Source organism: Sciurus carolinensis, chromosome 13, assembly GCF_902686445.1.
Source record: "Sciurus carolinensis chromosome 13, mSciCar1.2, whole genome shotgun sequence".
NCBI lineage: Eukaryota > Metazoa > Chordata > Mammalia > Rodentia > Sciuridae > Sciurus > Sciurus carolinensis.
This window is the reverse complement of record NC_062225.1, coordinates 88247169-88270447: the sequence shown is the minus strand read 5'-3', so window position 1 is coordinate 88270447 and position 23279 is coordinate 88247169. Positions and strand designations below refer to the sequence as shown.

The window sequence follows — 23279 nt, the reverse complement described above, 5'->3', positions numbered from 1 at the left end:
CTCACTTTCCTCTCACAAAGCATTCGTTCCAGCAGCTTTTCCTCCTTCACACACCATCCCAGAGCCCCCATTTCCATCAGCCAGTTGGTGATTATCAATATTTGGGGACAGTCATTTTTGAGCATAACCTGGCATGGGTTTTTTTAAACTACCAGCTTGTGGTTGGAAGTCCCCAAAGCCTGTGGGGAGAGGCAGTGGGAAGAGGTCTTCCTCTCATGGGCAGAACTGAGCGTGTCTCACCAGGTGGGTGATGCAAGCCCAGGGCCCTGCCCTCTGTGCCTGCTGCTCTCCTGGGCTCCGGCAGGGGGCACCCAGCATCTCTAGGTTTCCCTGCTTCCCGAGCATTGATAGTATTCCTAGACTGACCTGCTTATAACTTAAAATAGCTAAGATTAGCAGGGTGCCATGGCACATGCCTGTAATCCCAGTGACTTGAGAGGCCAAGGCAGGAGGATCCAAGTTCAAGGCCATCCTGGGCGACTTGGTGAGATCCTGAAAAAAACTAACTAAATAAATAAATAAATACATAAATAAAAAGGGCTGGACTGTAGCTCAGTGATAGAGCACCCTGGATTCAATCTCCGGTGCCACAGGAAGAAGAAAAAGTTCAAATTAAAATCAGCCTGCTGAAGTACCACCAGACAACACAGCCAGAGGCTCCCAGTGGGCCAGAAGCCCCCTGTCCGGCTTCTCCGGCAGACACCCCTGGGGTTTCGCAACTCTGCCTCTCTGCTTTTCCTTTAAAATGGGAAAAGGAAACCGAGGAAAGGGAGAGAAAGTCTTCACCCTGGATCTCTTCACCTTCCTCACCCCACCTTTTAGTTGTCGTCAGCCTCATTCCCGCTGGCTTGTCCTGGGCCTCCTGTGTTAGCTCCCACCTGGAGGCAGGTCACCACCCGTGACAAGGACCTGGTGCTTTGCTGTTTGTCAGAGAAGAACAGGGGGAAGAAAGGCTGGGGCTGAGGACCCAAAATCACCTGCTTGGCCCCTGGGCAGAATCTCTCGGCTTCTTGGAGCCTCAGTCTCTGGTCTATAAAATCAGACAATCCTAGAGCCTTCTCCCTGCCCACCTCACAGACTGGGGACCCTGTACCAAGTCGGTCTTCATGATCCGTCCTCAGACTTGACCCTGCTCAGCTGCCCGGTAAATGGGTGGGGCCTCCTTCCCTTCTGGGGATGGGCCTGCTCAGGCTAAGAGAGGCCAGGCCTGGGCTTGGCCCCACCCAGCCTCCTGCTGCCTGTTCAGAGCCAGGGGCAGGAAAGGGCACTGGCCTCCCCCACTTGGGCCTAGCTGAGTAAAGGCAGGCCAGCAGAAGAGTTCTGATCACGATGGAGCGTCCTGGTGTGCTTGGCTAGGACTCCCTCTTGCTCCCTTCATAGTTTTCTGAAGTGCAGGATGAAACAGCAGCAGGTGTGTCCCCTGGAGACTGGCTAGGGAAGAGAAGCCCTGGCTGAAGCCACCTGGGGAGGAGGTGGGTGTGGAACTGGAGCTGACCTCTTTCCTCTCCGTCTCTCTCTGCAGACCCTTTGGCCCCTGTGCCACCCCCTCCTGTGGCCAAGACGCCCAGCATGCTAGAAGCCTTGAACCAGTCGGGCAAGCCTCCCCAGCCTGGGACTTCACAGGGCAGGCCCCCGCCCCTGCCACCGCAGCCTCCTAGCCGCCTGCCTCAAAAGAAGCCTGCTCCTGGGTAATGCCGCCCCTGCCTGGCCTCTGGCCCACTCACACTGGCTGCGCCTGTGTCCTGCATTCGGGGGGCTTCCAAATGGCAAACACTGGAAATCCCCTGTTGCTGGTGCCCAGGCGTGTGAGGCCAGGGGTCACGTGACACGCATCAGCTCTTGAGGGTCTTACAATTAATTCAAGAATTTTTTAACTGAAAATGTCTTATAAATGTATACCTTAAATCCACCAAGTTCAGATCTTCACTTAGTATAGATGCTGGGATTAGGGGGGTAGAGTCCTCAAGACATGAGGCTCTCTAGGTTCTGTTTTTTGCCTGTTCAAAAGGTTATCTTGCACAGGTGGACCCTCAGCAGTGCAAGGCATGTTTCTTACAAATAAGGACATTTGCCCTGGGACAGCCAACAAAATCAGGACGTTGGTCTGAGGAAACCACCAACCCGTCCTACTCTCCAGTTTGCCACACGTCCAAATAATACCCTTTACGCAGAGGAGTCCCATCTCTCTCTCTCAACCTGGGTATTTACAGAGGAAGTGTTTGTTGTGTTGGTGGCTATTTAATGGGGATGCTGCTGAGAAGCTGAGGTCCTGGTGCTGGGCACAGGGTCCTTGCTGGGATAGGCCCAGTCTCGGTCAGAACCAGGAAACGCGGACGCGCACGTCCATGCACGCTCTCATAGCACTGGCAGAAGTACGCGCACACATGCCTTTTGTGCCTTTCTATTTTGAAATCTACAAGTTCGGACTGATACCTCCAGTTTCGCTTGTTCTGATAACAAACCACACCAGAACCGACTGCAGCAACACGCCGTTGTTATTCCTCTCGTTGTCGGGAACTTATTTGGCACAGTAACTAACTTGTCTTTGCTTCACGGCATGTGAGGCCTCAGCTGAAAAAGACTCCACATGGTCAGGGTCAGATGGATGCTGACCATCGGTGGACTGGCAGGGAGCCCTCCTCTGCCCAGGTCTGGCAGCTGATGCCCGTGTCTGCTGGACCAGGCTGTCCATGCGCAGTCTCTCAGGTGCTGTGGGCTTCCTCATAGCAGGGGACCTGGCCCCGGACACTGGCCGGCATTGCTGTCCCTAAGTCAAGCAGCGACAGAGCCAGATCAGTGAGGGCGAGGGCTGTGGCGTGGCACCAGGTATCTCCACAGACTCCACGTCTCCCTAGACTGGGGGCAGTTCTGATTTTCTACTTCTCTGCACTTGCTGTTCCCTGTTCTGAAGGAAAACCCTGGTTCCACACTTCTGGAGGTGACTGGTGTCCCTTTATGGAACAGCCCTCCCACCTCCGCCTCCACCCGTCCCCTTGGCTGAAGTCCCCTTTCCATGCTCGGGTGAAGTCCTGTTCCAGGAACCCCACCTGAAGGCACAGGCTCTGACCCCTGCCAGGTCACTATCTCCCATCATCCACACGGGACACTCCCATCGGGCCACCCTCCCGGGATAAGCTCTCTTGATTCCCCTCAGGCGTGTTCTCTGGCTCCTGTGTGGGGTCTGTACCACCAGATTGCTACGTAGATGGGCATTCCATTAGATGCCATTCCAGCTAGGAACTGCACTGTGCCCTCCAATTCTGTGAAATTTCACTCTTTTTTAAAAGCCTTAAATTCTATTTTTTTTTTTTTCTGTTTTCTCATTCTTCAGACATCAGATCTACTCACCTCTCCTCTAAATGTATCGTCTTCTCTCTTTTCATTAAGTAACCTAACTTCTGATGGCTCCCCCGAATCTCATGGGTGGACCCTGAGGCACTTAAACTTTTTCCCTGTGTATCCCAGACCCAAGAGTAGACCCAGAGCCCGCCACCTTCTTTGCCCCTTGGGCCCAGAGTTCATTCTGAAGGACCAGGTGGAATGACGCACTAGCTGTGTGCATCTGACCACCAAAGCCAGTCACATGGCCCACTGCCCAGAGGCCAGTCTGGAAGAGCAGCCTCTGGCCTGACTGTGTGCAGTAGTGGGGGAAGGGATTGCCCTGATCAGCTGACCCTCTTGGCACCATCTTTTTCCCTTCCTGCTTTGTTTGCTGGCTTGTCTTAAAATCTACTTTTGAGAGGCTTTCTATGTTTTATATTCCAATTCTTTTATTGGGTTTTTCATTTCTGCTCTTATATAATAATTCCCAAGTTAAACTTTTTTATAGTACCCTGTTCTTGTTTCATGAGATCACAGTCTCACTGGGAATATTAATGATGGTTTTTGGAGTGTTAAGTGTGAATTCATTGGTGCTTTGCTGCATAGTGTTTCTTCCACATCGTTTTGGCCTCTGCCTGGCAGATACTTTTCCTATGAGCAGTTCTTTGTGTCTGTTTCTGCTGCACACAAGGCATTTAAAACCAACTGGCAGGGCTGGGGCTGTAGCTCAATGACAGAGTGTTTACCTAGCATGTGTGAGACACTGGGTTCAATCCTTACCACTACATAAAAATAAACAAATAAAATAAAGGCATGCTGTCCATCTACAACTATAAAAAATTTTTTTAAAACCACAACAACTGGCAGTTGGGCATGGTAGTACATACCTGTAATCCCAGCTAATTGGGAGGCTGAGGCAGGAGGATCACAAGTTCAAGACCAGCCTGGACAACTTAGCCAAAAAGAAAATGGCTGGGGATGTAGCTCAGTGTAGAGCATCCCTGGATTCAATCCCCGTCAGTCCTTCAAAAACAAAACCCCAACCAGCTGCACCAGGTGCACAGGGTGGCTGCACAGGTTTCCCTGAGGAGTGGTCTGGTGGGCTGTTGGGGAACTTGGAATTTGGCCCTTTTTTTCTTGGACTACTCAGGTTCCCTGGCCTCTTACTGGAAGGGTGTCAGTTTTCTGGGAGTTGAGTCAGGAAATAAAGCTAAGCTTGTACTCGGTCCCTCTTCTACGAGATTCTCCAACAATCGCACTTGGCGTCCCATTCCAGGGCCTCTGCTTTGCCCTCTGCCGTAAGCGGGGTGGGGTGGGTGTCCAGGACTCAGTCTCCTCCAACGGAGTTTGTCACATCCTTCTGTGAGTGCCACGCTGTCTCCCTTCCGGAGGTCCTTGGACATCACCGGCCCGCAGGACATGTAGGTGCTTTCCAGCTCTCCTGGTGCTGGCTGGGATCACCCTCCTCGCACCAGCCAGGTGATGACCCTTCGCGCTTCCACTTCCAGCTTCCAAAATTGTGTTTCCCCCTCTGTTCTTTGTTCTCTTGGTTTGAATTTTTGTTTTTAGTCCTTTTCCTTGGGAGGAAGTGGAAGTAAATGTATTTCAGTGGGTAGTGCTACTGGGATGTAACCCAGAGCCTGCACTCTACCGCTGAGCTACCCCTGAGACCTGCAGGCTACCGTTTTTAACCAGAATACTTCCAGAACTTTTAAAGTGCTACTTTGCATGACACCTTTCTAAAATGTAACGTGCATCCCTGCCTTCCCATTCTTTGGGGGTTTTTTGTTTTGTTTTCTGTACTAGAGATTGAACCCAGGGAGACTCAACCACTGAGCCATATCCCCAGCCCTTTTTATTTTTTATTTTGAGACGGGGTCTCACTAAGTTGCTTAGGGCCTTGCTTAGTTGCTGAGGCTGACCTCGAACTTGGGGTCCTCCTGCCTTAGCCTCCCCTAATTAATTGCTGGAATCACAGGCATGTGCCTCCATGCCCAGCCCTGCCTTTCTGTTCTTAAGCAGCAGTTAGACTCCTAACGAGTTGCTTAATGATGCTGTAATGAATATGCTTTCAAGTACCATTGTTGTTCTTGCCTTAACCAAATGACCACTGGCTGTGTTGCTCCTGGGTCTTGTTAGGGCCCAGGCTTGTGTCATTTCCTTTCTTTTTCCTTGCAATGGCCTCTGGTTTGCTCTCTCCAAGCTGCTGTGCTCTTTTTTTTTTTTTTTTTTTTTTTAATTTTTAATTTTCTTAGATGTCGATGGACCTTTATTTTATTCATTTATTTATATGGGGTGCTGAGACTTGAACCTAGTGCCTCACACATGCCAGGCAAGCGCTGTACCACTGAGCCACAACCCCAGCCCCGCTGCTGTGCTCTTAAGAGGCCAAATCATGTCTTAAAAGTTCCGGACAAGAAACAGTTGGTTCTTGGCACTCGGTAGGGAGTGCTGAGGGCAGTGGCCGCTGTCAAGGGAGGTCCTGTGGTTCTTTCCAGCTGCTTTCCTGGTTCCCACAGAGTCCTAGCTAGTGGTTGTGAATGGGTTTCCTTCCCCTGGTCTTCCTGGTCTCAACATGGTTGGAAGGGAAGTTGCAGGGCAGATAAAGCAGGTGCAGTCCGGGCGTCCAAGACAGGTTCAGATCCTCAGGAAAAGAAGCACCCGCCCCACCTGTTATTTTGACCATAGTGTCAATCAGGGTGTTCCCACTTGTCCTCTTAGAGCAGGAGTTGGCAAACTCTGCCTGTTTTGCATGATCCACAAGCTAACGGTTGCCATTGTATTTGTAAATGGTTAAAAAAAATCTAAAGGAGAATACTGTGGCACAGGAGGATTCTATGAAATTCAGAGTCCGACTCCCCTAGGGAAGTGTGTGTTGAGTGGAATGGTTGAGACTTGGTGATCCACAAAGACTAAAATTGTTACCATCTGATCCTTTCAAGAGAAAGCCTGCACGCACACGCACACACACACACACACACACTCTCCATGAGCCTTGGCGCTCAGCCGATGGTGTAGAGACACTTACCACCAGAGACTGAGCTGATAAATGAGGAGACTCTCAGGTGGGTGGGCCCTTCACGTCTCTGAAAATAATAGCAAAACTCCCCCTTCATTCTGAGACTGCCACACCAGTGCCCGTGGTGGGTTCATCCCGGGCAGCAGAGGAAGCCTCTGACGGAAATGAGTGCGCCGTGGAAAGAATGCAGCCTCTGGTTTCCTCCCGGGCGCTCCTGCTGCTCCAGCCCCGCCTGTCCCCTCCTGCGCCTGGCTCCGCGCTGGGTGCAGTCAGACCCCTGCCGCCGGAGCTGGGCTTCCTCTCTCAGCCCTCCACAGACTTGTGCCTCCTGTCCTTATTTTGAGAATTGATATCTGGTGTTACACCTGCTGGTGGAAATGCCAGTTCTCAGCACCCCATTTACCCAGGTCTGCCAGTGGCCCGTCTGCGCTGATAGACCCCCTCTGCCATGTTGGCTCCCAGTGGCTGGACCGTGGAGGGGTGGGGGGCATGACAGTGCCGACCATGGTGCTTGGCAGGTCCTGGCAGACCCACCTGGGCCTGAGACTAAGATCTGGCCCCTCCTTTCACATGCAGGGACAAGGCCTGAACGGGGAAGGGACTGAGCCAATGGTTAGGGGCCAGCTTCTAGCCTCAGGCCCACATGGACAGAGGTGCTTTGGAAGAGCCCTGGTTTTAGGATCAGGAACCTTGGATCTGGCACTTTCCCTAGGCTTTCATTTTACCAAAATAATAATAATTGAATGACAGTTGAAGTCTGCTCAAGGTTCAGCTTGAACACAGGTGTGTCCTCATGAAGGGAATGAGGCTGGGCAGGTAACCAGGATACCTAGGCAGGTATCAGTAAATTCTCTTTTCCCCTTCTTCGTAGGGCTGACAAGCCGACCCCACTGATCAACAAAGGCCAGCCCAGAGGACCTGGTAATAATTTAATTGGGGGCTGGGTTTCTTTCTGTTTGACCTGGGGGGGGTATTTCCAAACAGGGGGTCAGCCCCAGCAGGGCCCTGCTGCCCTCCACCTACGGCCATCCCATGCTTGGCCTGGGCCTTCTGCTGCAGGGGTCCACTCCTCTTTCCTGGGTCCTATTTATGTTCCCATGTCCCACACTGTAAAGGCAGGAAGTTCTTCAGCTTTGAGGGGACTTTTCCCTCAACATGTTACAGCTGAGGAAATCTGCTTTCAGACATGACACTGTGGCTTAGAGTCATTGTTTACCTCTTGTGGTTGCAATTGAGGGGCATCTTGTAAAGTTGTTTCATTTTGGCCCTAAAGCAGTGGATCTTTGTGGAACAGAAGCTCATGGTTCTCTGTCCAATGCTGTGGGGCTGCAGCCCCCTGCACCCATGCCCAGGAAGTCACAAGTGGTAAGTAGACATGCCTGCTCTCCTGCCCCTGCTTTGGCCAGAAGGACTGTCCCACCTCCCCTGAGACTTCTTCCTGGTGGTGGTTCATGACCTGGGCACCTGGCAGACCTGGCCCTCTGGCCACAGCCCTGGCACAGCCTTACCACCATCCCAGACCCTGGCTGCTTCCTTTCCCCACTCTGCTGGGGTCTCACCCTTTTCTTTCCATGGCCCCTGAGCTGCCCTGGGACAGAAAGGCCCCCTTGGTCCCTGTGGGCTTCCCAGGCCTGGGGAGAAGACTCCAGAGACTAGAGGGAGGCAGGGGCCCTGTCTCTGCCCAAGAGCTTTGACCTCTGGCCACACTAACTGTACCCTTCTCCTGACACAGACCAAGTCGAAGCCCAAGCGGGTCAAAGCACTGTACAATTGTGTAGCCGACAACCCAGACGAGCTCACCTTCTCTGAGGGAGACGTGATTGTGGTGGACGGGGAGGAGGACCAGGAGTGGTGGGTGAGTCAGGTGGGCCTGGGAGGCCTGGGAGCCCAAGAGGCCTGCTCACAGGCGAGGTGCTCAGCTCGGTGGTTGTGCCCTGGTGCTACTGCCAGGCCATAGGCCCCAGCACCCTCAGGTGTCATTCCCTGTGGGCAGCCACTTCTGAGGGGCCTCATTTATCCCTGGGGGACTCCTGTCTTGTTAGGTGGGCAGGCCACTTGGGCTTCAGTTTCCACAGCACACCCGAGGACCTGTACTTGGAAACCTCGAGTTTCCAGGTTAGGATCCCCATGGCCAGAGCAGCCGAGAGCGAGATGTCTAGTGGGACTGGCCTCAAGGGCAGAGCCCCTTGGTCTGGGCTGGTCCTGAAAGAGCTGTGGGCCACTCAAGGCCTCCCGGTGCAGGCAGGTGGGCACAGGTCCTCGGGGCACTGGGAATTCAGACACTGCCATTTATGAACTGGGTGAGAGGGAGTTACCCACAGCACTGTGGGAAGATGACATGGTGACCCCTGCAGAAGCAGGGAGGATTCATAACTGGGATGAAGTAGTGCATAAGGTACCAGGTGGCCTCTGCCCCCATGGTTACGCAGTGGGGCTTGGGCTCAGATGCCAACAGTTCAGCGGATGCCTTGGAGCCGGTTCAGGGCAGTTGCTTCGCTTTGTCGAACACGGCGAGTTTTGACACTGCCCTGGTTGCCGTCCCTAGCAGCGCTCCCCCCTGTTTCCACCTGAGCTCCAGGGTGTGGCTGGCTGGGTGAGGAGCCAGTGCTGTGAGGACCAGCAGGCAGAAGGAAACAGTTCTGGTCTGGTCCCCTCCCTGCCTACAACCCACCATATGGATGGGACTCCAACCAGGCAACTGGCTTAGCCATGTGGAAAATGCCTGTTCATCTCCAAAACCTTGGAGCATGTAGAAAGGTATAATGAAGAAAGAAAATGTTGCCTACAATCAGCTTGTCCCCCTGAAAGAATCCACCACTTATATTTTGACAATTTTCTTCTAAGCTTTTATTTGCCTACATAATTTACATTGTTGAAATCATTCTTGGGTCTAATTTATATAATTTACCCTGAGTGAAAAAAAATGGGATTTTTATTGAAGCTTTCCACAAATGCATGGTGAAATTTAAATGAACACCTTGTCCATATCCTATGACTTTGCAGCTAACAATCTTCTGCCAGTTTCAGAAGCTCGGTGGTAGGGCATGCTCCAGGCCCTGGGCTTGGTCCTCAGCACCAAACAGTAAAAAAGGTTGAGACAAACTTCTGACAGTTTCTTCATTTACTAAAAATTAGACAAGTGGGGAGTGTGGGGATCAGGCAGCACCCCACATGCCCCCAGGCATTACCCCCACATCTGAGGGTCCTCCGAGGCCCCTTGAGCCGGGGAGGCACGCTCTGCTGCAGACGTGAGGGGAGCCAAAGGGAAAAGACAGCAGAGCGCAGCTGCTCTACCCTGGCAGGCTTTGGCGGCAGAAATCATCCCAAACGCAGGTCTCCCCTTCCAGTGCTGTGAGGCCTTCCAGGGCTTTTCAATTTGGAATTTTTCTAACAGTCCCAATTTTTTTTCATTTCAGATTGGACACATCGAAGGAGACCCCAGTCGCAAAGGGGCGTTCCCGGTATCATTTGTGCACTTTATTGCCGACTAAACCTGCTACTGAACAAAAGCCTTTTCCTTAACAGCCATATTCTTGTTTCATTACTGGTACCAAATTTGCCAGACAACCATTTTCATGAATTGTATGTTAGCCCATTTTCTCTCTGTTAAGTTTTAAAAACTCAAAGGCAATTTTTATATATAAGTGAATTGTTTTTATAATTTGTAGTTTTCATGAAACATGCTCTAATTTTATTAGGAAAAGCAACTTCTTAAAAGGTGAACTGAAGTTGTTTTAAGTACATAACCAAGGTCCTGCATCTGTAGGATGCATCTACTGCTTAACTTAAAAAGATGTTCAATGAAAAATATTGGAAATTATTCGTGCTTTCCTTAGCCTGATTCTGGAGCTGTGATCAATAGCACAGTTTGATTTTAGGAAGCCAAGTAAACTAGGCTTCAAAAGTCCTGGACTCTCCATAAAATACCATCCGTTTACTTTTAAAGACACCTATTCTTTTGAAACCCACCCCATGTCAATTTAAAGCAACTTGGAAATGTACACATTAGCCTTGTACTTTCTAGCCCTAACCTGTGAGGTTGCAGCTGTCATGACCGTCTGCATGTGTGTATGACCTGTCACGAACAAACTTAGCAGAACTACTGATGGGTTATCACAATGAACGGTGATAGCAATTCATTCCATTCCAGGAAGTTATATAAACTGCATTTCCTGAATTTGGTTAAAAACTAAGGATGATGGATTGCAAAACAGTTCTTTAAACTAGCTTCTATGCTGTAGATGTTTTGGAATTTGCCTTCAACTTCCCCTATCACTCAGAAAGTAGAATACTGTGGCTCAGACCCTGGAACAGAACCACGGTCACAGCTCTTTCCTATAGTGTCACTGATTTCTCTTCCTAGCTCTCGAGGATATCCATGCAGCTTAGTGTCTTGTATTTATATAATATGCCAACAGGAATGGTAGTTACACTGTAAGTCTTGAAATTTAACCTGTCCATTTGTTTGTACTCAAGAGCATATGTCAGAAATCTGTAGGTCCCAGGTAATACAGTCCTATTGTCCAGAACTTCCCAGTTCTACTAAGGCCATCTTGTCACTCCTAAACGTACACTACTTGGGGAAGGGGTGGGAATTAGGTTGTACATGATAGAACAAAACTCATTAGTTTAATGAACTTGACTGTCATACCTCTATTTAGAAATCATAAGATTCGTTGTAGGAATATTGGAAATTTTGGCACTCTTTCCGAATAAACAGACATGTGGTGCCCACTTGGGCTGGGAACAGAAGTAAAGGAATAAATCCGTAGGCTTGGAAAGCAAGGCACAAATGCTCCTGTTGCGTTTGTTACGGTGGTACATTTGATTATAGCAGCTTGTCCTTTTCATACAAGACTCTAGTGTGTGGAGTCTGCTTCCTTCCCTTTTTTCTTGGCATTGTTTTTGTTGGCTCTGATCAAGGCAGACAGAATGACCTAGAATGTTGTGATGTTGTACAGCAGTTGCTTTTTGCCTTTCAACGTTCCAGGCAAAAACGTGTTTGAGCTGTAATTAAAGCCTTTTCTTTTTTTAAGCACTACATCTGTTTTCAGTACTTATTAATTCTGTTGTTTGGCCCCTTCACTTAACCGGTCTCTCATAGATTTAAGGGGGAGCAGGTGCATTCTGCACTATGTCTCCTAACCGGGTAATAGCCCGCATCTGTACCTTATCATCAGCCTCTGAGGACCTGGCTAAGTAATCGAGCTGATTCACAGAACATTTGATCTCCAAACCCAAACTAATCATCAAGTTCACTGGTACAAAAGGAATTCCTAGGAAATTTTTTTCCAGTCTACAACTTGGTGGTGCTATTGTGCAGTAATTAATAGTATTTTTGAGAGAGGAGAAATTCTATTAATTCCCTACTAATAACCTTTCCTACTTATTTGCTGTTTGCAAATTCTAAAAAAGAAAGAAAAAAATTGAGAAAGGAAAATACTGTAGATATCTATTTAAAGTTTATGTTTCATGAACTTTAGCTGCAGGATTCTGGCAATTGGCATGCCACCTTCCATTGGATCTAACTCCTGGGGTGGCGACTCACGGGTGCACAGACTAGTCGTTCCTGTGTGGCCTGTTAAGGGTGGATATGGACACGCAGCCTAGAATGCTGTTTTGAGGTGTAGGATATTCAGTTCATTCACTTGATCACTTCAGTCTAGTTGCAGCGCAACTGTATATATTGTATGACCTAAACTGATTCTTATTTTCATTGTCCTTAATGCAGTGATGTATAATTAGAGCATGTTTAATTAAAGTTTACTCTTCTTGTTAACTAGTCATTTGACTGGAAAAATAAATAAAAAGTAATTTTAAATGGATGTGGTCTTATTTTTTATATTTAAAGTGTTATTCAGTCCTTTTTTAAAAAATAAGTACATTAGTGTACTATTCCTGAGATCCTTTAAATACATAGTAAGTTTAGCATGAGTAGTAATCTTTTAAGGTGCTCTTTACTCTGAGATAAACACTATCATCTTGCCAACACTCCTGAAAATTCACTTTGTGTGTCTTAAGTTGACAGTGCCACTGTTCCAAGCCAGCATGAGCTCTGCCTACCTCTCCAAACCAGTGGTACCATGTCACAGGGAAGCCACATGGGGCAGTGTCATCCATGTTATTCAGAGGGAACTTCCACGACACTTCAGTGTTAAGCTGATTTGCATTCTAAAATGACCAGTGGGGTTTCTTTTACTCCTAGAAAGTAGACATTTCATTGAGAGTTAACTCACTGTTTAATATGACACATTTTAATACAAAAACAAATGATCAATAGTGTAGACATTGCACTTCAAGAAGATGGAGCAGGGCACCACCTCATCTCCTACAATAGTCCAGCACTGCAGACTGAAAGCAGATGATGTAGGAGACAGGTGGACTCGTGAGGTTGGCTTCCATGTGAGTGCAGAGTTCAGGATTTCTCAGAGGTTAACACAGCGTCGAACGCAGTGGATAAAACTTTGCAGATTGCCTGTGCTTGTTCCTGTGTTGCATGAGAGGGTACAGTAAGTGGAGCACACACTTCGCTTCCTGAACTTGACAACCAGCAGAGGCATCACCTGACCCGTTAAACCGGTTTCCTCCCAACCATACGTTCACCTCGACACCTGCCCGTCCCAGAGCTCCCTCACACACGGGACCCCTGTCCTCCTTGGAGGAGTGTGGACAGTAAACAGGTGCTGTGGCCTGAGAGCAGGGCAGGACCAAACAGAGGAATGGAGGGAGCCTCTGGTGACAGGACGAACTCTTCCTCATCTACTTCCTGTTTACTCAAAATGTTATGTCCAGGCCCAGGTGATTCCCGGTGCTGCCAGAGATAAGCTAGCAGCCTGCGGCACACCTGGACACCTGGCTGGCCTACGCTTCCCGGGTGCGTGCACTTGGCGAATAACTCAAGTCTTACCAGGCTGTGGCACTGATAGACCCACAGGCTGTACTCTTCGTTGCTTGCATCTGTGGTCTTAAGAGCCAGTAAGCTTTTTCCTGCCCCCAGGCCGTCATCGTAACACACCATCCGGATGATTAAGTACAGAGCATGCCTGTGTAACACATCCTGCAGAGACCAGAAGGCCTTCAGAGAGGTCGTGGCTGTGTTCAAAGCCTCAATTCTAATGACATTCCCAGGCAGAACACAGGATCCCTGGATCTGGCAGAAAGCAGCTGTGTGGTGTCTCACCCCATGGGACATTCCGGTGTGCTGAGTTAGGAGGCAGTGCGCCTTCAGGATCACACCTTCCTAACTCAAAACCAGAGACAGGAATGAGGTCTTCTAACTCCACTCTCATCTGTGCCCGGCTTCCTAGGCAGCACTCTTGAATGATACGGGATCCTAAGTTGAAAAAGCCTCAGGACCCTGGGGCGGGGGCACTGTATACACAGAAGATACAAAGGAAGCCCCTGTTTGCCCTAAGAAATGGGTCTCAGCCACTCTGCCCACAGAAGACCTAACTGAAAGGCCTGAATGCCCTATTTGCTGAAAAAATTTTCCTTAATAAATGATATTACTTACATACTGATCTGAAGTTGATACTTTTATCCCATACTTGGAAACTCCCATAATAAATTCTTCCTCCAGAGGTACAAAAGGCAATTTTCCATCTTGCTTTAAAGTAGAAATAAAATGCATGATACACATTAAAATTATGTTATAGCCTTAAGTCTTTTGAGTTACTTTTAATATCTGGTCATCACAACCCCAAGCCCTCCACAAATTCAGCTCAGTCTGCTTCCCACACACGCTTCCATTCCTGTGTCTTGATGTGAACCCTATTTCCAAATGAGTACTCCACAGAGGCTGATGAGCTTAGAATGCTTACATCAGAAAAATGAAGGTCTTGATTTAGGTTTTAAAATACTTAAAAGCTTTCACCAGGGTCAGGACATGGACTGCTGAGGAAGAAGGCCACAGAAATCATCTTTCTCATCATTTTCTTTCCTACCCAGATGGCAAGATATCTGGCTCTCCCACACCCTGGGGCTTCAGGAGAGGCTGCCAATGAACAGATACCTGGCTCACAAAATACGTTAGCAAAAACTGAGCTGTTCAGAAATAAGTGGAATAGCACCTGATGCCTGAAGACTTCCCTAACAGACTTCCCTGGTTTTATCACCTAATTTGTCTTCTATAAATATTGTCAGCAGATGTTCTGTACTGTAAATGTTTTTGCAGAAGACTGAATCATAGTTAATAAACTGCCCAAATACCTTAACTATTGGGCCCTCATGATGTTATATTAGAGTATTCATATCTCACAGTATGTATAAAGCAATTCCAAGACCAAAACATGGAATAATAGTAATGCTATTGTCAATAATGGCATTTTAACAAGCAAAAATTCTATGGCTCTATGAGAAATGTAGCGGTCCTTACAGAAATGAAAATCACCCTATCATACGTCTGAGGGGCAACATTAGCAATCTTTCCACATGATACTTTATTGAGATTACTTGTTTATGCTTTGTTGGAATGACTTTAACTTACCTTTTTTTTGGTACCAGAGATTGAAAGTGTTTAACTACTGAGCCACATCCCTAGTTCTTTATTTATTTAGAGACAGGATCTCACTGAGTGCTTAGGGCTTTACTAAGTTGCTGAGGCTGACTTTGAACTCACGATCCTCCTGCCTCAGCCTCTGGAGCCACCGGGATTACAGGCATGTGCCACTGTGCCTGGCTGGAATGACTTTAAATTCCAAGCTAAATGTTGGGATAACTAATTGGATTAGCCCAGACTACTAAGAGTTCTCTGTTAAATGGCAAATTAGATTCACTCATTTAATTCAGACAGAAATAACTACTTTCATGAAGATATGAGTCATTACATTTAATACCCCCGTAATTAAAGAGATCGTGCATACTTAAGATTAACTATATCCACTTCCACACCCACCTCAGGAGTATACAGATCTTACAATATTTTATGCATTGACTTTATAGCTTTGATTTATCTTCAATTTCATTCTTAATTTTCCTGTATAATGATTATTTTTTAATCTTCTTGGATTTATTTTTGAAACCCACCTCACCTCCATTCTTGTTGGAAACAGGGCATGAATAAGCAGACACGTTAGGTCAACAGTGCTATGAATTAGTTTCCCAAGAGATGAAACTCATTCTGTGGGGCAAGGTTCTGCCAGACTGTTTCAAAGACAAATGTACAGGGTAGAAGCAGTCATGACATCAGTTCCTCATTTCAACAAGGATGCTGGTCTGCCCCAGGGAAGTGAAACGCTCTCTGTGTGAAGAGAGAAACTGTCTCTGTGCAACTCCATCTCCAAGGCATCTTGAACCAACCATGGCCATGGAGCTCCAGCCCAGGATGACATCGTGACTTCACCAGAAGACAGAAGAGTGCCATCCAATGACCAAAAGCAAACATATTCTCCAAAGCCATGTCACCAGTTTGGTCTTTAAACTGAAAAAAACATTTTTTTTTTTTACCTGGGCAACATCTATATAATTTATCAGGTCTAACGGTCCTTCCAGGCCTTTTCCCTCTGAGAGTTTCAGCTTCTCAATGGCGCCAACATACTTCACCCGGAATTCTGCACAGGTATCTAAGTTATTGTTGCTTTGTCCTAAAGGTGGAAAAAAAAAAAATTGTACTGATGAGACTTCAAAAGAAATACTTGCTTTGCAGGATTTCCTCAGTCCCTTCCCAAATCAAACATAGACTTTCATTGGAATATAACCTTTAATTACAAAATATCAAGATGCAAAATTTCTTGATGTAATAAGGGAGAACTTAAAAGCAACTCACAGTGTACTAAATGTATAAAGGTCTCAATAATAGGAATAAAGTAATATTGATGACCTTCATTTCAAAGCAATGAATAGGAAAAACAAATGTCAACTAGATAATGATTGAGTACTTTTTAATTTTTTGGTACTGGGGATTGAATCTAGGAGCACTAAACCACTGCACCACATTCCAATCCTTTTTATATGTTTCATTTTGAGACAGGGTGTTGCTAAGTTGCTGAGGGCCTTGCTAAGTCATTGAGGCTGGCTTTGAACTCATGATCCTCCTGCCTCAGCCTCCAGAGCAGCTGGGATTATAGGTGTGTGCCACTTTGCCCAGCTGATTGATTATAATGCATAATGATGCTTACTTTTGGTTTCTGCTCCCTCTTCACTGTTAACTTTCTCTCCTGATTCAGGATACCTGCTCTTTCTCTATCACTCAGTCAGAGAAGACCAACTTTTTTTTTTTTTTTAAGTAGATGGAATAATGCCAGACAAGGAAGTCCCTTATTACAGCAACTGGTGTGTGCTATAAAATCTAACCAAGACAAGTGACCACAGTGATTTATGATATCTGCCATGCTAAGTAAATATTATATGAGTACTCTTAGATTGTGTTGTGTAATAAAAAGATATCAACATTTTAAAAAATTTAAAAGTATCTAGAAGTAAAGATATTGGACTTTATAACATTCTCTTTTATAGATGAATTAGTCTATGATTATGACCCTGCTTTAGATAAGAAAATGAATGTAAATATTTCCAATTAATCACCAGTTTATTTATAGAGCTTGGGTAGGAGCCACACTTTGATTTCTAAGGAACTACTATCTGGTACCTGCAGAAGAGTTTGGGAGGGTCTGTGACAGATGCTACCCTTAATTACCTTCGTGAGCTAGTGTATCTCAGGTAGCCCACAAGGTAAATGGCTCCTTAACATTTAATCACCAGTACATTTGTTCTGTTCTCATAAACAGTGTGAGTCCAATATGCTCCACTTTCTGCCATTCTATTCCTTTAAAAGCTATTGTGAAACTTCTAAATCATAGCCACAGGATGTTTTCAAACATTTTTGCTCCTGGTCCCACCAAGAACACGGCACATGTGCCTGAGCCTAGCTCGGGGTTGCCATTTTCACCAACCATGCCACACCCTAAACTGCATCCCAGCAAATTCTGGTCCATTTCTAAGCTCTAGTCAAAAGGGGCAGAAGAAGCATGCATAGTGGCACATGCCTGTGATCCCAGTGACTCGGGAGGCTGGGGCAAAAGGATCACTAGTCGGAAGACAGCCTCAGCAAATTAGAAGGTACTAGGTAACTTAACGAGACCTGGTCTCAAAAAATAAAAAAGGACTGGCATGTAGCTCAGTGGTAAAGCACCCTGGGTTCAATATCTAGTATGCCCCCCAAAAATGGCAGAGGAAAGAAGAAAACTGCAAATGCATGAGACCCGCTACACTGGGCCAGAGACACGCGGGATCATCCCTTTCACGCACCTGAGCTTTTGGTGGAGTCCGTATCAAGGCTGGCCACAGTGCTGGATCGGGACAGGCCCCCCAGACTGGACTCCACAGACTGAAAAGCAGAGAGCCAGTCAAGAAGCCTGCACAGTGAGAAGCCCTGGGTTCTCTGAGGTCACTACTAAACATATTCAGATTATTAAGCTGAGCTGACACATATAAAATCAGGTCAGTGATTCAGGCAGCAGACTGAAGAGATTTTCCTGAAGACATACTCTCCAGCCAACGTCAAAACACACCTCAGTGCAGCTGCTCATCCCACAGCACCGGACATCTGGGTCTGAGCCTAAGCCTTCCCTCTACCTTCTTTCCCAGATGCCCGACGTGTACGTCCTCCGTGAAGACCTGCAGCCTGCTTCCCTAGTATTTCCATGGAACCCAAAATGAACCCCATCAGGAAAGCCAGGCAGGGAGGAAGGTCCCTGTCTACAAACAAGGAAAGAGGCCAGAGGTAAGTGACTGACCCCAGATCACATCTAGTAAATCCCTAGGGTCTTGAGCCCAGTCTCCTTGTTCCTCATGTGGTGTCCCCAATAGGGTCTGCCCACAGCAGTACCAGGTTCACCAGCAGGCCGGGCCTTCACCATCAGGGTTTACTGACCCACACGCCGTTAGGCCAAAGTTTAAAATTCCCAGACACAAGTAGTTTGTTCTGCACACCTATTCTCGGTATGCTTCGTGTCCTTAGAAATAACATCTGTGAAAACTTTGATTCAAAAGGTTTGTTTTGCATAAATTGAACCTAAGCACACCTACAAACTACATTTAAAAAGTCTCGTATACAGGTATTAACCAAGTTCATTGCTATGCGAACACTGTTATATCCACAACAAACTCTAGAATTCAAGAGATGACGCCCCTCAGTATCTACAATTTCCATTATTTAAAAGAATTTTAAATCAGTGTTTGTTTCGATGAGACCATTCCTAGTTGTGTCCCATCTAGTTTACTGGATTTAAGAATTTCAGAAAAATCTATCAAGGCATAATAAATTAAACCAAAAACAATGCAGAAAAGGACATGAAGTTTCAAGCAGTTGGAAGGCTGTGGGGAAACCACATGGTTAAAGCCTTCTGTGCGGCTCCAGGGAAGAAACTCCTCCCTGCTTTATGATTTGGTTCCAGGCCAGGTCCCCTACCTTGCTCTTGGTACTGATTTCACTACTTTGGGAACTGCTACTACTGTGTCGCTTTTTGCCTTTCCGAAACATTTTTCACCATAGTGTGATCCAGAGAAGAGCCTAGAAGAACAATATCATTAGCAAAGCAACATCAGACACTCTAAGCACTGCAGAGGTGAAAACCAGTTTACTTAAAACGTACATATTTTCCCTCGGATACTCTTTGTTTTTGTTTTCATTCCTTTTTTTCCTATTGCATTAACAAAAGCTGTGCTGGGATGTAGTAGCTGCGTGGCAGAGCACTTACCTAACATGTGCAAGGCCCCAGGTTCAAACCCCAGCACCACATTAAAAAAAAAATTACAGAAATCTAACCCAGGGCTGGGGCATGTGGCTCAGTGGTAAAGCACTTGCCTAGCATGTGTGAGGCCCTGAGTTCAATCCCAGCACCACACACACACACACACACACACACACACAAATCTAACCCAATAAAATGAGGCAGAAATGCTGTCCTAGAAGGAGGCGAGGAGAGCATAGATAAGACATAGGTAAGACCACGTCCTCTGGTGCTCAAGCTCAGTCCTCACTCCAGCTGATTCAAGTTCTCAAAACGCAAGCTGCACTGGCTCACCACCAAGGTGCTGGGATTCAGCCCCTGCACCAGGTTCACACTCTGTATTTGGTGGGACTAAAACAAAGCACAGAGATGAGTGTTTTCTTGAAGTCTGGAAAAAAATCTTTAAGTAAAAGCTGATGTGAAAACGTTCCTAGCTGCCAACTCCTCACCTCCACACTCCAGTAAGGCCAGGCAAGGAGATAACTTTAAGTCTTGCTACCTGGATCTTTCCCCCCTGCCTATCTAGATTTTTAATAATGCCTTGCAACTGTGAGACACATCTTCCCATCCTAACCGCAGACATTCTTCTTGGAGCGCTAGCCTGCAGGATGCTGCAGGTCACAGAAGTCCAACCACACTGTCTGCCTATCACCTTGGCAACCTGTGACACATTCATTTGCTTCACGGATGGTCCTAAGGGCCAGCTATGTGCCACAGACTGCCTCGGGCTCCAGGAAGCAGGGACATAATCTGTTATTTTATGGATATGGGAACTGTGACCCAACTTTCAAGAGAATTTATGAATAAAACAGCCTAACATATTTTTACCAAAAATTGATCTCTACAAAAGGAACAGGAAATGTGCTTACTATGGACTTGAACAGTACTTTATCGTCTTCAAAGGCTCCACAGAGAGCAGTCTGCACGGCAGCTTCCTTTCATTCTGACGTGGTCAAGTCTTTTCAGAGGAGCAGTGTGCCTGGTGAAGGAGGAGGATGAGGAAATCAGGGTGGTAAACAAAAGCCCTGGTCCTGCATAAGGTTCCTTTGTACTGGGGACACAGTCTCAGTCCACTTACTAGGTCACCGGCTATCTGACCACCGAGCCCAAGCTTTTTATGATCAGCTCATCACCCACTTCTTTCTATACTTTGCTGTATTTATGGAGCAGCAATATCTGATTCATTCACTCATTCCTGGGTGATCAGTGAGCAGCTAGTAGGTGCTGGGGGTATACGAGAGAGGAAGGTCAAGCCCCTGACCTCAAGGGGTGTATTTTTAGAGGGAGTAGATGGACCAACAAGAAAAACAAACTTAAAACATATTAGAGAACAATCATTCCTATGAGGAAAGTTAAAGCAGGTTAAGGAGGAGGGGAAGGGATCAGAGAAGAGAGGGGGCTGTTTTATTTAGGGTACTGGGGGTTGAACCCTGGGTCCAGGAATGCTCCACCACTGAGCTACATCTGCGCCCCTCTGCATGGGCTTTTAAAATTTCTATTTTGAGTCAGGGTCTCACTGTGTTGCCTAGACTGCCTGCAACTTGCCACCCTCCCTCCGGGTGAAGCCTGAATGAAGGCGGGCCAGCCTGGCGAGTGGAGGGAATGCTGCCGGGCATGGGGGCATAGATAGGTGGACACAAGGATCCCCAGAGTGTGCTGGTGTGAGGACCGCGGGAGGCCAACATGGCTGGGCAGGAGTGTGGGACAGGAGGCCTGGCAGGGCATGCCAACAATGTGGTTTGATTTGGGCTTAATAGGAAGGGTAGAGGCCCTTGAAAGGCAGTCAAGGGGCATGATTAGATTTGTTTTTAAAAATTACTCTGGCCACGGGTGGGAAAGTAACTGCACGGGACAAGAGCAAAACAACCAGGTTAGATGGATATTGCAGGAAGCTGCAGAAGATGCCTTGCCATCGCATGAGCTGTTCAGCAAGGGAGAGATGGCAGGAGAGCCTTATTCCCAGGTCAACACAAAACTGGGCTACTGCAGCAGCACCAAGTACACGTAAGTGGTCTCCACCCAGTGGATAAAATGCTGGTATGTAACATTTAAACACAGGAGCCCTGTGAATCCCAGAATCCTCAATGCTAAAGCCCCTTACGTAAAGCAACATAGTACCTACACATAACCAATGTTTATCCTGCTCCTGGTAGGTGCTAAACCATCTGTAGATTACTTAGAGTGCCTAATATAATGTAAATGCTAGGGGAGTAGTGGTTATACCACACTTTTTAGGGAATAATGACAAGAAAGTCTACATGGTCAGTAAAATGCAATATTTTTCAAATATTTTCCATCTGGGGTCGACTGAATCCAAGAATATGAAACCCATGGATATGAGAGCCCGTTACATAATATACACGTATTTCTATGAAGGCACCACTATAATGCCTTTGCAACTTCAGAACACTTGGTTTTCAACTTTAATCCAGTTTGGGGGGGGGGAAGCACTTATTAAAGTCTCTGACATCTGCTTCTATTTTGGTGCATGCTCTTAAGAAAAGCACTCTTGTCTTTAAATTACTCATGTATAAAAATGAAGCCAAAGATACTGATTGTCACTTGGATGTTCCACAGGCTCATTAAATGCAAAAACGCCTAAAGCCGAACACATGATCTTCTCCTCCAGATCTGCTCCTCCCTCTTCTCAGGAAATTATCGCTCTGTCCTTCTGCCCCCATATCCAATCAGGCACCAAGATCCCTTGTTTACACCTGCAGAATTCTCTAATCCAGCTTCCTGAAGAGGCCCCACATCATCATTAGACCACTGGTATACACAACTACACAATGAATTTTTCAACATCTGATGAAAGTGGTGTATCCTCAGCCTCCAAAATGTACAAGTACACAGACTTTGGCATATAACTAAAAGAATCCACAAACCTGCTGAGGATATTTCATGGAGAAGGGGCTTTGTCCTACAGGATTCCTTGCCACCACACTTCAGTCAAAAAGATTTAAATGATTTCTTTCAAACACAAATCTGAGACCACTAGCATGCCTGATATGTTTCCACTGGTCTCCTACAGTTAGAGACTAAAGTCAAAGTTCTTCATCAGGACCTGCATGGACCTCCATGACCCATTCCACGACTGGATGTACGTGTAGTTCATGTCTCAGCCAAAAGCTGGCCTGGTTCTCCGCAGCACTGTGCTCCGTGTTCCCACGCTTTGCTCCCATTTTCTCACCTAGAATGTTCTTCACCTTTTAGTCACTGGCTATTACTTTTCACGGTTCATCTCAGGCTGCTTCTTTTCTAGAAAACCTTGGCTCTCCAGGTTGAGCTAAGGGACCCGCAGCTTGAACATAAACCTAATCAAAGCATTCCAATCTGCTACCACTTATAACTCTCTCCAAACTAGCCAAAGACAGGGCTGTTACTCTCTGTACAGCCACTGCACAACAGTGGACTTACTACGTGAATCTGAGAACTGGTAAGCGCTAACCAAGAGCCACTAACGCCTACACCTGACCACTGCGGTTGTAGTAGGACAACGTGTCACAAGAGGTCGCCAAGGCGCCAAGAGATCCAGTGATGTGCCCAAGGTCACCAGGCTAAAAGCTTGCAGGCCAAGTTTGGGACCCAGACAAAGCTGGCTTCAAAGCTCTTTCTAGACATCCACCTGCCTCGCACAAGTCACTGGTGCAAAGGATGCAACAGTAAACGCACAACCCTTGCCCCAATGCAGCCGTGCAAAGGGAGAAGAGCACGCGCGAGAAGGCAGTGGCTTCACGCCTCGCCCTGCTCCCGGCACCGCGGACCTGGCCCGGAGCCGGCCCGCAGCTCGGCGCTCCATCCCCAGCGCCCTCGCCTGCTCTGCACCACAGAATCGACCGCCCGCATCCTGCCTCCCCAGCCGCTCCCCTGCCCGCGCGCCCGCAGACAGGACCGCCGGGCGAGGGCGGGTCCCCAAGACACCACGGACTCCCAGGGCCCCACCCATCCGTCCCGACGGTCGGCGCCGCTCTCGCGCCGCGTTCCCGCCAACGCCCGAGAGCCCGACCCCGAGCCCCCGGGCTCTCACCTCGCGGCCGCGGGTCCATCGCCGGGCCGCCTGCGCCTCGCAGAGAGTTGGAATTGGAGCGACCAGCCACCAGCACCCGCGCGGCTACTCCAGTTTTAATTCCAGCGCCAGCTTTTCCAGTCCTCCTGCTCACGTCCTCCAGGCCCCGCCCCCGAGGGGTGCGCAGGCGCGGACTTCAAGGCCC

General features: G+C 47.6%; 2 protein-coding genes across 5 annotated transcripts in view; one reads left to right on the top strand and one right to left on the bottom strand.

Moving 5' to 3' along the window:
- Positions 1-12165, top strand: part of Asap2 (ArfGAP with SH3 domain, ankyrin repeat and PH domain 2) — a 126975-nt gene extending 114810 nt beyond the window's left edge. For all 4 annotated transcript variants that reach the window (XM_047523497.1, XM_047523498.1, XM_047523496.1 and 1 more), the window contains 5 exons: positions 1523-1688; positions 7212-7261; positions 7614-7705; positions 8073-8195; positions 9757-12165. In XM_047523497.1, the coding sequence (XP_047379453.1) occupies positions 1523-1688; positions 7212-7261; positions 7614-7705; positions 8073-8195; positions 9757-9831 (506 nt within the window). In that variant the 3' untranslated portion in view covers positions 9832-12165. The remainder of the gene's footprint in view (positions 1-1522; positions 1689-7211; positions 7262-7613; positions 7706-8072; positions 8196-9756) is intronic.
- Positions 12166-12546: 381 nt separating this feature from the next.
- Itgb1bp1 (integrin subunit beta 1 binding protein 1) lies at positions 12547-23253 on the bottom strand. Its single transcript, XM_047523503.1, has 8 exons — positions 23096-23253; positions 19938-20047; positions 18747-18848; positions 17585-17663; positions 15785-15921; positions 13854-13946; positions 13248-13397; positions 12547-12827 (listed from the first exon to the last, which is right to left on the bottom strand). Exons 3-8 carry the CDS (start codon positions 18816-18818, stop codon positions 12756-12758), a joined length of 603 nt encoding a protein of 200 aa, XP_047379459.1. The 5' UTR covers positions 18819-18848; positions 19938-20047; positions 23096-23253; the 3' UTR covers positions 12547-12755.
- Between the last annotated feature and the right edge of the window lie 26 nt (positions 23254-23279).